The sequence below is a fragment of the Apiospora kogelbergensis genome (genome assembly GCF_038363985.1).
Source record: "Apiospora kogelbergensis strain CBS 113332 chromosome Unknown utg000001l_segment0_segment0, whole genome shotgun sequence".
NCBI lineage: Eukaryota > Fungi > Ascomycota > Sordariomycetes > Amphisphaeriales > Apiosporaceae > Apiospora > Apiospora kogelbergensis.
The window spans coordinates 55,358-68,879 of NW_027117418.1; the positions used below are offsets into that span (position 1 = coordinate 55,358).

Here is a 13,522-nt window from a genome sequence, read left to right on the forward strand (position 1 = left end):
CAGCAATATTGCACAAACACGCAATGCTCTCTCATAACAGCCAGATCAGTTTATGGCAGCTATAATCTCAATGCCCGTACCGGCTTGCACACTCTGCGATGGAAAACGCCGAATCGCGAGTGGCGGGGACAACAGACAGTGCTTCCTCATTCGGGGAAGAATGATTGGAGAAAGTCTCATTGCCGGTATCATTACCCCGAGATGCCCAGCGAACAGGAGTTATCAGCTCAGCAGCCCCAAAATGTCTTCTGTCTGAATTGTGTTCGGGTCTCTACCACAAGACTGTGCTAGGTATTCAATTCAAGCTCACCATCTTAATAATGCACAAATATTCAATCATCGCTTTCAAAAGAACTCTAGTCATCATATCTCTAGCTCTAGCTTCCACGGCGTATAGATGCGCCAGCGAAGACGACTGCAGCCTGAACGGGATATGCACAGCCTGCGGGAGGTGTCAGTGCGATCCGGGCTGGACGTCCGACGACTGCGGCAAGCTGGATCTCCAACCCGCCACGCGATGGACGGGCTATAACCACACCAACGTGACGCGCCCGGACTACTACAGCGCAAAGGGCGGCAACTCCTCCTGGGGCGGCCAGATCGTGCGGGACCAGCAAGACAAGTCGCTCTTCCACCTCATCACGTCGCAGTTTGCCCGCGGCTGCGGCCTCTCCGGCTGGCGACCCTTCAGCACCGTCATCCGCGCCGAATCGCGGACGGGGCCGGCGGGGCCCTACCACTACGCCCAGGAGCTGTTCGGGACCTTCCATCACAACCCGACCGTTGTTTGGAGCCCCGCGGATGAGCGCTACTTGCTATACAGCATCGGCATCGACGCAGAGACGCCCACGCATTGCGCATCGTACAAGTGGAGCAACAACATCTCCGTCTCCAGCGCGTCCGATGTGCGAGGACCCTGGACGTCGCCCCAGCTCGTCACGAACGGCACCAACCCGGCTCCCTGGCCGGCCTGGAGCGAGGAGGCGCCAACGTCGCAGATCGTGCTTGCGGTCGAGGACAACAAGATCTTCACGGCGAATCGGTGGGATGACGGCATGTATCAGCTGGCCCAGACGATGCCCTGGAACACGTCCGACTACAGCGACCACTGGACCGAAGACCCGTTCCTGTGGCGCGACAAGCGCGGCAACTGGCACATCCTCTGCCACTGGATGATCGACATCGCGGTGCACGGTGTCAAGTACCCGCGGGTCGGCGGGCATCTGTTCTCGCGGGACCTGACGGGGGACTGGACTTTCAAGCTGCAAGAGGTCTACAACACGACTGTCCACTTTACGGACGGCGGGCGTACCGACTATTACCGGCGCGAGAGACCGAAGCTGTTCTTTAGTGACGATGGCCTCTTGACCCCAATGTTTCTGGTCAATGGCGTGCAGGAGTTCAACAGTTCGGCAAGCTACACATTGATACAGCCGATTGGTGATGGTGCGTGAGAAGTAAGAGGGCAAACGAAGTCTATCATAAGATCACATTTGAATATACCCTTGCAGAGCTATGGCGAAAGAGTTCATTCATCTATGGAGTTACTAAGTTGCCCGTAATGTAAAGCAACCCGTCCTGACCTACCAATTGTTCGGATACTCCTCCGGGCTGAGCCCAAAGTACCCGGACGCGGGCAAGGGGTACATGGAGGCGTTGTTGTTGTAGAGCTGGTAGTCGACGCCCTTCTGCGCGACCGTGTTCCCCCACAAGGCGAACGAGGCGTCCTTGCCGGCGCCGAAGGAAAAGGCCAGCGTGACGATGAGCCCCGAGATGGCCACGCCCACGTTCAGGCCGGCAAACACCAGGTACGAGTACTTGCCCCACCACGCCGTGTACCGGCGCTTGAGGTAGTACTGGAAGAACCAGGCCACGTAGATGCCCAGCGTCGCGTAGCTCAGGTTGTTGTTGCCGGCCCAGGACAGGGCCCCCGACAGCGCGATGGCCGGGTTGAGGCACGCCAGGGTCGCCGCCGCCGGCGTCCAGACGAGCCGGTCGAACGAGGCGAAGCGCGCGGCCTCCATGCGCGACGCGAGGACGGCCCGCAGGCGCGGCAGCAGCCTCTCGCCCGCCATCCACAGCACGCCGAGCACGGCGCCGAGCAGGAAGCACCACGGCAGGACGGGGTAGAGGCGGAACATGTTGTTGGTGCCGAAGGCGCCGTAGAAGATGACGGACGACCACACCGAGTGCGCGTACTGGCACACCATGTACTGCTTGTTGTCCCACTGGCACAGCGTGTCGTCCTGGTTGGCGTAGACCATCATGACCTCGAGGATGGCGCAGTAAACAAAACAGTTGACGACGCAGGCGGCGACGTGGCCGCGGAAGACGGCGCGCGGCGGGATCTTGGCGTAGTGGGCGTACTTGAGGTCGGCGCTGAAGCCGCCGGCCATCTGCTCGAAGGCGCCGCCGAGCATGAGGATGATGAGCTGCGGCAGCGGGCGGCCGGGGAACCAGAGGCCCGGCAGCACCTGCCAGATGACGTTGAGCTGGATGCCCGTGTTGGCGATGGACTCGATGACGACCCAGGGGATGGTGAGCAGGGCGCCGACGCCCGTGACGCCGAGGATGGACCACCAGGGCGTCTGCGTCGGCCAGGCCGTGACGCTCGCGACGGACACGGCGAACCCGAAGGCGAAGACGAGGCCGTACCACCACTCGGGCACCTCCTTGTAGGTGCGCATCATGCGCGTGTGGCCGTCGGCGAAGCCCGTGTAGACGCTGCGGCGCTTGACCGTGTTGACGACGATGCCCACAAAGGCCTTCTTGCAGGGCTTCCAGAACTTGGTGAAGACGTAGACGATGGAGAAGGTGTAGTAGACGAAGTTGGCGCCCGTGACGAACAGGTTCGCGACGGCGTAGTAGGGCGGACCGTACTCCTTGTACTTGGCCACGTCGACGCCGTTGGTGGCGTCGAGCACCTTGGAGACGTTGTACTGCCCCCTCTGGTTGTCGAAGGCGCCGTTGGAGTTGATGGGCATGTAGGCGGCCCAGAAGGCGTTCTTGTAGTACATGACGAGAATGATCAGGCCCGAGAGGGCGCGCATCACGTACTGCTGCAGCTGCGCGAAGAAGGGCGAGTTCATGGCGTCCTTGCCCGACACGTTGGGGTCCCAGCTCGAGAAGGGGTTGAAGCCCATGCCGCCGTAGGCGCCCGTGACGGTGGCGAGGTTGAAGTTGGTGGGCGAGATCCAGGTCATCCAGTTGAAGAGGCGGAGAGAGACGAAAAACTGGTTGGGGATCCAGTAGTAGACCAGAAACACGAGGCTCGCCCAGACGAACATGGTGTAGCGCGTCATGTGCCACCCGTTGATCTTCTCGCGCTTGCTGTCGCTGTTGATCAGGGTGCGGTTCAGGGCCAGCGTCGGCAGCACGTTGGGCCAGACGGCCTCGATGGGGTAGACGGTCAGGCGCCGCAGGATGCCGGCCATGCCGAGGCCGTAGACCTGGTTGGCCAGGGCCAGCATGATGTTGAAGCCGAACGAGGCCCAGCGCTGGCCGAAGAAGACGGGCAGGCGCATGACCAGCAGGCCGGTGAAGTTGCCGATGGTCGAGGCGCCCGAGAAGATGATGGTGGCGAACAGCTGCTCCTTGCTGGTCCAGGGGCCCGGGTTCAGCGTGTAGCGCGCGCCGCGGGCCGTGAAGCCCCAGTCGGGCAGGACGTGGGCGAGGCCGCGGCCCATGGGCACGAGCAGCAGCTGGACGACCGAGTTGGGGATGGAGATGCCCGGTTGGCGGGGCGCGAAGAAGGTGTTGAGCGCGGTGCAGACGCAGACCCAGAAGAAGCCGAGGAAGTAGGCGCGCAGGCTCTCGCAGGCCTCGCCCGGGTCGTCGTAGGGCAGCGTCACGGCGCGCACCTCGGTGTAGGGCGACCAGTTGTGGTACAGGCCGGCGCGCTTGCACACCTCGTACGCCCACTCGCCCTGCTCCATGCCGCATGCCCCGTGGCCCTCGACGAGCTCGGCGAGGCGGGCCATCATCCGGCGGTCGATGCTGTAGTCCTCCTTCTGGGTCTCGAGCAGTTCCTTGAGGACCTGGAGGGATTCGTCCTCGTTGAGGGTGAGGACACACTCGACCATGCGGTCGGGATCGGCACCGGCCGGCAAAGCCTCGCCGCCATGCTCGCCGGTGTATTCGGCTTTGAGACGGTCGAGCCATTCGGCGGGGGGAAGAGGGTTGGCGAGTCAAAGCGGCCTTTCTTTTCGTAGTCCGGTTGACTTACTTTCTCGTCTTGCTCGACGACATTGTCGATCTTGTCATCGGGCTTCTCGCCAACATAGTCCACGTTGGTGCCCATGTTGGGAGATTACTGAGAAACACAATCCGCTGAGCCACCGGAAGCAGGAATCAAAAGTAAGAAGATTGGAGGAATGGCCAGACTATTTCAGCTTTCACTTTGCTTTCAATGCAGGGGCGCGAGACTTGGCATCCAGACCAATCATGCTGACCTAGAATGGCCCATGATCTGGGGGTCTTCCGGTGACAGAGCCGACGGGTAGCCGAATGAGATGTTGGGTGGCATAACCTCGTAGCATTTGCCCCTCGTATCACCTTCCGAGTCGGGAAGTCTGGAGGTCTGGAGGTCTGGGGATGCGATGCGGGGTAGAAGTGTATTTGTGACGCTGGCCCGCGTAACGGCCATGATCCCAGCCCGTAGCATGTCTCTGCTATGTCTTATCGGGGGCGGTCTGCTGGCCACATAGATCGTTGGTGAAGTCCAGCCAGCTCTGGGCTCGGAAGTTGGTCTCCGATGCAGTCCTTCGTGCCAACGTGCCAACTTACCGGGACTGGGGTAGCAGTCGTAGGCGGGCAGGTCAATTGGCGGCGTTCCAGTTTCTTCTTCACTTCTTCGCCAATCCTTGGAGCGGCCATGCACGTTCTTATCTATGCGGCAGGCATTGACTGGTCGCACTGCCCATGATGGATGTTTGTGTGGCTGGCAAATAGTTGTACAGCAATAGACAGGAGCTGAGAGTAGAGGCCGGCCAACATGTGTAACTTCCTGGCCGCTTGCTCTAGCTTCAATGTGATCAGGGATGGGCTGGATGTAACGTTGGTTCCTGCGAGCAACCCCAATTGCGGAATATTTCTCCAACAATCCTGAACGATGACTTGGCGCTCCTCCCTTGTGCTTCATTCGGTCTCTTCAATGGCATCAAGACATCAAGCACAGCGGTCATGGTGCTCCTGGAACCACTGATCTAGAGTCCATGCTCTATCAAGCCCATGACAGAAGATTCTCATCCATTATAGTACTGGATGTGGCCACCTCCCGCATTTGGTGTTACACGCTCTAGCGTAAAGCCACGCTGACGCCACCCGTGGTCGTGCATGCCCCAAATCGCGGGGTAATTGAGCGACATCCATTGGCTCTACTTGAATACCGTACTGGACGCCGAACGCCCCTTGCGTCCCTCTAACATGGCCTTGGTTTGCTTGATGGGGTCCCCGAGAGGCAGCCGGGAGGCGGGCACGGGAATCACCCACTCAAATGCCCACTCCTGGTGACTGTGTAGCATCTTCTACTTAATGGGACCGAACTCGCGTCGTGCGACCGGCCCGTGATACTGTGTGACCCTCGACAGTCGCTATCCGAGACGTGGACGGATGACATCTGTGTCCCGAGGGCTTCTGTTGGTGACCGCTAGTTGGTTGACGGTAAGTTAAGTACCTAGTCAGAGGTCTGGAAGCTCTGCGTGGCTAGGGGAGTCCTGGAAGCCTCGATAACATGCAGAAGAGCCAATGCGGTCATGTACATCAATCTTCATCGTGGTGTCGAGTGACTCCAGAGCATCACTGCCTTGCAGTTCGCCCGAATACACACCAGGGAAATTCTTCTATTTGAATGAAGTCGTATTGTAGTAGGAATCCAGCCCCGTGACAATCTGATCCCAATCCTCACTCAGCAGCTCGGACCCTAGGAAGTCGTCCCATAGATGATCCAGGCCAAAGCTGGCTACTGCGTCCTCGGCATCTACTGGCTGCTGATAGACTCCCGCCGCCGCGGTTTTGTTGCTATTTGACAAGTGCGCATCATCCTCTGCTGGCTGTCCCGCAGTGCCAATGGGTGGTTTCCCACAATCGACACTTGTTGCGTCATGTTGAGGCTCCGGGGCATGAACCTCTGGCCACCTGTCGGCCCCCTTAATCTTGATCCGATACCGTCGGAGTACTCCCGTCAAACCCCGTACCAAGCCCGCAGCCACCGCCGACTCCTTGCCAATGGCCGCGAGTAGATGGCAGGCACATGCCAACGCGTCCTGGACATCGCCGTCGGCAGCCTGTCTAGGCTGCTCCTCGTTGCGGTTCATGCGTAGACTCGAGTCCAAGGCGAGCACGGCGCACGCTGTGAACAGGTGATTGATCACGACGCCCATGCGGTGGACGGGCGAGCCGGGGCAGTTCTCGTGGCCCTCGTGGTCCAGGATATGGGGGATGGGCTGCTGGGGATTGGGGGTTCTTTGAGAGACTTCTCGAGCAGCGCCATGGAGATGGAAAGCACCGTCCGCGCCGATTGCACGCATATTTCCCGTGATCTATGGTATCGGAGGTCGCCAGGCCGCCCGTCTGTATCCTTCCTCATGAGGAACGGCCGGTGTAGTCGCGCGCGTCGCGAGTGGAATCCCAGGTAGATCGTCGCCCGCTGGAGACAAAACAGCCGCGGGGCGCCGGAGGGTACGGGGGCGTGCAAGGCCATGGCGGGCGGCGACGAGACAAGCATCTGCTCGAACAGCTGGTCCAGGGCCAGAACCTGCTCGTAGTCGCTGATTTCCGCCTGTCCGGGGGGTACCCGTCGACGACGGCGCGGCAGACCTCGCTCAGCTGGATCCTCTGCAGGAAGGGGCTCATCTGTGTCGGCACCTCGGGCGGGTGGGCCAGCCCGTCGACGGCCACGGCCAGGTCGCTGTCGTTCAGATTGCGCGGCTTGGCGACGCTCATGTGGCGCGGATGGATGCCGTACGTGCCGTCGAGCGGCCCGCCGTGTTGGCCCAGCATCCAGTCCGTCGCGGCGACGTGCCACCATAGCCGCCGCTTGGTTTCTTTGGTGGCAGCATCGTCGGCCGAGTCGCTGCCCGGCATGTCGACCAGATGGATGGAGATCTCGCGGCAGGCAGCAACCGAGCTGGCGTGCAGAAGCCGGAACTGCGCCGAGTGGCCATCCACATTGTAGTGCAGATAGGCAATGATGGTGTATGCTTGGGCCGCCTCGAGCGACATGATGACGGACTGCTGGACGGTGGCCAGCAAGTCGACTGCCGAGCAGCGCCAGGCATGAGACGCGTGTTGGGCTGCTCTATCGGACTCGAAGCCGTGTTGACACGTCACTCGTTCATCCCAGAAGAAGGCCGTGGTGGCAGCAATGCCAAGAATGAGGGCCGCATGCGCCGGATCGGCACTCGCGCCGCGGTCCCTCTCGATCTGCGTGTAGAATTGATTGATGAGCAAGCGCAGCGTATCCAGGTGAACGACGTGCAGTAGGTGATAGGCGTTGTCGACAAAGTCTTGCAATAAAGAAAGGGCCTCCTTTCGTGGCATGAGCCAGGTGGTGCCCGGCTGGCTGCACCGACTCCAATCACTACCGGAGACCTGGTACTTGGGAGAGCTAGTGGTCACGGTTTGATGCTGATTAGCTGTGATGCCCAAATCCGTCCCAGTCAGGGCCCCTTCTTGGTCAACCCTGTTACTTCGGTCAATGGCCGAGTCTAGAAACTTGGCTTCCTGGCGGCGCTCGCTATCCAGAATGGAGTGCGGCGAGGAGCTGTTGTACGACAACTCATTCGAGGCCACCGGGGTAGGCTGTGAAGAGGCGTAGACGGTAGGTGCGCCGGTGCTTCGGTACACGGTTTGCTCGAGGGCGGCCACTCTGGTCAGGATGGAGTGGATTGAGACGCCGCCCGACTCGGCAGCACCAACGCCGAGAGGATGGGCGGCCGCATGGCCATTGACGTCGTGCCGGATGCCTGGCGTGTTTGGGGTGGTGCAGGCGATGTCGCGGCTGCGACAGCTGCCACATGGCTGCCCGCGGTCGCACTTGAGCTTCTTTCGCCGGCACGAGTCGCACGAGACCTGCGGCTGCCTGCGCGAGGGCTGTGTGGCACCGGCCGGGGGCTTGCGGCCTTGCGCTTCATAGTGTCGTGTCGATGAGAAACGGATAATCCGCTCGAGTTGGTGACCCTGAGACGGAACGATGGGTGAACGTGGGTGGTTGTGAGGTCGAATTAGAGCGGGATGACGACGGATAATCCGTTGGGCTCTGCTGGTGGATAATCCGCGGATCCTCCGGCAGCCCCCATGACTGTCGATGGAAAAGTGACCCCCTGACACGTGCTTGCGAATGTAGGGTCGCAGTTGATAAGAAAGTGTATTTCTCTTCTGCGCCGAGATTTCCATTCGCCCGACATGTGCATTGAATTCGTGATCGCTGTGTTGCTTGACTTGTCGATAATAATTCACTGCTACACACACTACACCGATTGCCATGGCTACCCCTGATCCCAACGCTGCGATGGCATCTCACCCCAAAACTAGGTAAGAAAGACGCAGCCAAGCCTATACTACTTCCTACTGACGCACTGCAATTAGTGCCCGGTCTTGGCTGGCTCTGCTGGGCGCATCGCTCGCCCTCTTCTGCACCGTTGGCTTCGTCAACGCTTTCGGCGTCTTCCAAGAGTACTACACGACATACCTCCCAGGCCGGCCCGCCTCGGACATCTCCTGGATCGGGTCGCTCTCCATCTTCCTGCTGTACGCGGGCTCGCCTTTTGGTGGCATCCTGGTCGACCGGATCGGGCCCACCATTCCGCTGTGCATTGGCAGCGTGGGCCTGCTGCTCTCCTTGTTCATGACGTCGCTGTGCTCCCAGTACTGGCAGCTCATGCTGGCCCAGGCTCTCCTGTTCGGCGTCGGCGCCTCGCTGGTCTTTTGCCCGCCGCTCGGCGTCGTCCTTCGGCATATGCCCCACCGACGCGGTCTGGCCATGGGCTTGACCATCGGCGGTTCCTCCATCGGCGGCATCGTGTGGCCCATCATGCTGCAGCGGCTGCTCAACCACCACCACGTCAGCTTCGGGTGGGCGATTCGCGCAGTGGCCTTCATCATGATTCCGCTGCTGGCCATCGCCTGCTTCACCGTTGTCGAACCTGTCCAATACTCAAAGTCTGAAGCTAAGCCCTCCGTGCAGAGCGACAGCGAAGCTCCAAGATCTATAGACGAAAACGCAACCGACAGAGCGGCCGAGAGAAGGAAATCGGGCACCCGGGACTTTCTCAAACGGCCAACGTACGTGCTTCTCTGTCTTGGCTTGGCTCTGGCGTATCTAGGCTTGTTCACGCCCCTCTTCTATGTATCCGCCTATGCCATCGACCAAGGCCAGGACACCTCGACCGCCTTCTACCTTTTGTCGGCCGTCAATGCTGCCTCTTTCTTCGGCAGGGTAGCCCCGGGTCACATCGCGGACAGCTCCGGACACTACAACCTCCTCATCTTGTTCACTCTGCTTTCCGGCCTTATTGGTTTCACGTGGACCAAGGCTGCAAGTCTGGCCGGGTTGATAGTCTGGAGTTTGGCATATGGGTTCACTTCTGGTGTAGGTTTTCGAGACCATACATCCCTATCCAAATAACATCTGCTGACTGCCCCATCTAGGCCGTCATGAGTCTCCAGAGCGCATGCGCGGGTAAGCTGGCTCCTCCGCAGTTTCAGGGTCTTGCCGTCGGCTGCCTCTTGGGGTGTCTCTCCATTGCGTAAGTCACAGTTCCTCATGCCCGCTGGGAGATAGACACTAACAGCAATATGATAAAGTGCCCTTATTGGTACACCAATTAGCGGACAAATCCTGGATCATTCCGGATATCTTGCCTTGTCTATGTGGACGGGCGCTACCTTGGTTGCAGGGGGTGTGGTGATCGGTTTGGCTCGGTTCATGACTGTTCCAAAGTTGGTGGCTGTCTTCTAGACGTCCGAGATCCTAGAGACGCATGAATAGACGTTGGCAATAGCACGTCCAATGGGTTTCTGATTTTGCGTGTCTACTGAACGACAAGACGAAGACGTCCCTCACATTAATCACATCTACAATAGACTATATATCGTTTCCTCTAGATATACACACTACTGTTACCCGGCATTTAATACCCAATTAGGGATCCCCTGCTAGGGTGATAACCCCTGTCATTACTGCAGGGCAGCGCTAAGCATTACGCTTACGTGAGATTATTACTCCGTCCGTCAGGTAAATTTCTGGTCATCTTCAGCTTCATTTCCTTTCTGAAGCCGCCGGATCTCGTCTCTTATTCGGCGGAAGTCGAAGAGCGCTCGCTATGTCTTTATTTACCTGGATCCGGGAGCAACTCCCACAGGTCGGAGTGGTGCTTATTCTCTTACTTGTTACGCTTGTCTCTCCCTTGTGGATTGGGTTCATGGTACTCGTACTACTATGCCTGATCGGCCTTCTATTGGTCCATATCGTCTTGTGTCTGGTAATCGCAGGCAGCGACAGGTCTTCGATATCGCATCGCGCTGCCGTGGCCTGCATACCAATAGTGCGAAACGTTCACCTTGTCGTCATGGTCATTACAGTTGGCCTGGGGATTAGTGGGTTTGGTTTCCCGGCCTTGGCACCAATTGTCATTCTTTATATGTTTTTCAATATCATATGTCTTCCTTTGCGTCGCTGCGTTGATTTGATGGAAAGGTTTGGTTATTATCTCTCCGCGACGCCCAGTTGGGAGAAGTGCGTCTTACGCATCGCCCGTGCCCTACTTCTGGACATCAGCTCTATGCGTGAAAGGTACGAGATCTGGGCGAGCGATATCCTCCGTGTAGCGCTGCCGCCAAGCTTGATATGGCCAGCGATCAACCACACTACCATGGACCGTTTTGTCCTCACCATCCGCCAGTTACAAAAACGACTTCGCCCAGGTTCACCCGTGGGAAACCTTGTCGAAGTCGCCCTAGTCGTCATACTATATTACGCCACATCCGACATTGCTGCGCAGATGTTCTTCGGTTTCATAATCGAGGTTCTTCGGCCCACAAAGGTTTTATTCGAGCGGCTCATGGGGTTCTATGCAACTGCTGTCTTCCGTTACGGAGTCTCGGTGGGACAGGAATGGCAAGATGCGCACAGTGCCAATTTCCATACCTACCAAGGGCTGCGCCTCACCAAGGAAACATCCATCAGGCTTCTCACCATACGCCCTGGGAGTCGCCGGGGACCGCTCTCATGTTTCCTCCAAGTTGCTCAGCTCTCTAACGACGAGCAGCATGGCCAGGTCTACGAGGCTGTTTCGTACGTTTGGGAAAGCGACCCTCCAAGCGTGGAAATAACCGTCAACGGACAACCCTTTCTTGTTTCCCGCAGTCTTCATCATATGATTGCTCGCTTGCGAAGCCCTGCGAAGCCCAGGGTGGTGTGGATCGACGCGATATGTATCGACCAAGGAAACATGGACGAGCGTGCGAGCCAGGTACGCCGCATGGCACAGATATATTCATCCGCCCAGCAGGTTGTCGTGTGGCTTGGGAGCCGCTCGCCATGGGGACTAGGCCCAGCATTTCAACATGCTAAGCAAAATCCGAGCGTAGGTGGCGTTCATTATGGAAGTATCTGCGTAGCTACGGCTTTGCTTAGCAATCCATGGTGGACAAGAACTTGGGTTGTTCAGGAGGTCGTTCTCGCACGCCGGGCGGTCGTCCACTGCGGAGAATACAAACTTGACTGGGATGATTTCTCTCGGCTTATTCACCAGGCTTCATCTCACGCCTGCTTTCGAGCAGAGACTTGTGGTGTCCACCTTGGAGGCTTCCTCTCGATAGATATGCACCACCGCCGACGAAGGAAACGCGTGGGTTTGGATCAGGCGCAGGGCACATGCCAGACCCTTTCGAAGCCGGCGCCGAGTGCCTCGCGCGGGGTCAACATCCTGGCGCTGGTGTTCGACTTTCGCACGAGAGAAGCCACAGACCCACGGGATAAGATCTTCGCACTGCAGGGCCTCTCCGATGAACCGGAAATGTGCGTCCCCAGCTACGTTCGGCCAGCCCGGGAGCTTGTGATCGAGTTCGCCAAAGAACACATCCGCCACTCCCGAAAACTCTCCGTCTTGGCTTTGGCCGAGTGTATCCGACAGCATCGATCTTTGGAGAAGGCACCCGAGGAAGAACAAGACAATCTCGCTTCATTCCCAAGTTGGTGCCCGGCGTTGACGGACCGGGATGCGGTGAAAAAGGGTTTGCAGCTCAAACCGCTTTGGACCGGACTTCCAGATGATGACAAATATGGGTTTCACTCTGCAGCGGGCAATTTGGCGATTCCCGAGGGATTTACTTTCGATGTTCCAGAGGCCGAAGACCAATTATCAGTGCACGTTCTCCGCCATGTCCGTCTCACCGTCTCCCTTGTCGGTCCCGCGTACCATGCAACGGTTGACAGCTTGAAGCGGGAGCTGATGGATGTTATGCGTGGAAGACCTAGTAGCATGCGCTCGTCTCTCATGGGCTTCCTGGACAAAGAAAGTGTTCTGGATACTTGGTCAAGACTTGCTGAAGAATCATCTCCAGACTCTACCCCAAATAAAGACTCGAGCCCCGTCCCATATGGTGGGGAGACTAAAACAGACATCTTTGGCCGCATTCTGGCCGGAGGAGAATCTGCTTCTGTGCCGGATGAGGCACCAGGCCAGCTCCGTGATAACATGCGGAAGAGGGTTTACACCAGGCGAAAATTCTTTACGACCCAGTGTGGGAATTCCGGTCTGGGGCCCGAAGACCTGCTGGAAGGGGATGAAGTTTGCATCGCCCTGGGATGCCAGACACCGATCGTTCTTCGAAAGGAATCCATGAAGGGCGGTAACAACAATGCAGAGGATGCAAAGGAGTACTACTCCTACATAGGTCAGGCTTACGTGGAGCATCTCATGGCGTACAAGGGTGATCTGGCAGATGAATTACGCACAGGGAGAGTGAAGACGGAACGCAGGATTCTAGTATAGTCTTCGATGAATTTTAATATCCCTGATCGTCCCCCCTACATTTCGCTTATATGGTCTTTAGACGATATCGTGTTTAAGTGTGGTTTTCTTTGAAGGGTATATACTTTAATAAAACTGAAAACGACATCCGACATACCGGTAGCAGAAGGCACTAGTGGTTTAGTGGTAAAATCCATCGTTGCCATCGATGGGCCCCGCGTTCGATTCGCGGCTAGTGCAATATCACGGCATTCGCTTTTTGCATCTGTTTCATTTTGATCCATTCCATATTGACGATAATATGCACCTCCAGGGTTATGTGAATTGATTGGCATCTCGACTTGTAAAAAGCTGTTACTGTGCTCCTGAGGAGGTTCTGCTAGGCGCGGCTTTACTGATAGGATATATTGACAATATTGCAGTCGCTGTCTACTGTGGCATGGCCCCTTTTTGACCTGGGTCACTGTAGAAAGCCTTCGTTGCCAGCCAGGGGCGACAACATGAGTTGTACAAGCAATGCCACGATGACAGCCCAACAAAGGAGGCCA

The 13,522-nt window shown here is 57.8% G+C and overlaps 5 protein-coding genes across 5 annotated transcripts; 3 read left to right on the forward strand and 2 right to left on the reverse strand.

Annotated features, from left to right (window-relative positions):
- Window positions 1–320: 320 nt before the first annotated feature.
- PG998_000023 (uncharacterized protein) lies at window positions 321–1,454 on the forward strand (the record flags this gene model as incomplete). Its single annotated transcript, XM_066866841.1, has 1 exon — window positions 321–1,454. One exon carries the CDS (start codon window positions 321–323, stop codon window positions 1,452–1,454), a length of 1,134 nt encoding a protein of 377 aa, XP_066735256.1.
- A 129-nt stretch (window positions 1,455–1,583) lies between these two features.
- Window positions 1,584–4,300, reverse strand: PG998_000024 (uncharacterized protein; the record flags this gene model as incomplete). The annotated part of the gene is made up of 2 exons (XM_066866842.1): window positions 1,584–4,141; window positions 4,222–4,300. 2 exons carry the CDS (start codon window positions 4,298–4,300, stop codon window positions 1,584–1,586), a joined length of 2,637 nt encoding a protein of 878 aa, XP_066735257.1.
- Window positions 4,301–5,840: 1,540 nt separating this feature from the next.
- PG998_000025 (uncharacterized protein) lies at window positions 5,841–8,132 on the reverse strand (the record flags this gene model as incomplete). The annotated part of the gene is given in 4 exon segments (XM_066866843.1): window positions 5,841–6,443; window positions 6,506–6,778; window positions 6,817–8,091; window positions 8,103–8,132. The coding sequence occupies 4 exon segments, from the start codon at window positions 8,130–8,132 to the stop codon at window positions 5,841–5,843; spliced, it is 2,181 nt and encodes a 726-aa protein (XP_066735258.1).
- Window positions 8,133–8,482: 350 nt separating this feature from the next.
- Window positions 8,483–9,958, forward strand: PG998_000026 (MFS transporter; the record flags this gene model as incomplete). The annotated part of the gene is made up of 4 exons (XM_066866844.1): window positions 8,483–8,532; window positions 8,587–9,589; window positions 9,649–9,746; window positions 9,805–9,958. 4 exons carry the CDS (start codon window positions 8,483–8,485, stop codon window positions 9,956–9,958), a joined length of 1,305 nt encoding a protein of 434 aa, XP_066735259.1.
- A 610-nt stretch (window positions 9,959–10,568) lies between these two features.
- PG998_000027 (uncharacterized protein) lies at window positions 10,569–12,995 on the forward strand (the record flags this gene model as incomplete). The annotated part of the gene is made up of 1 exon (XM_066866845.1): window positions 10,569–12,995. The coding sequence occupies one exon, from the start codon at window positions 10,569–10,571 to the stop codon at window positions 12,993–12,995; it is 2,427 nt and encodes an 808-aa protein (XP_066735260.1).
- Window positions 12,996–13,522: the final 527 nt, after the last annotated feature.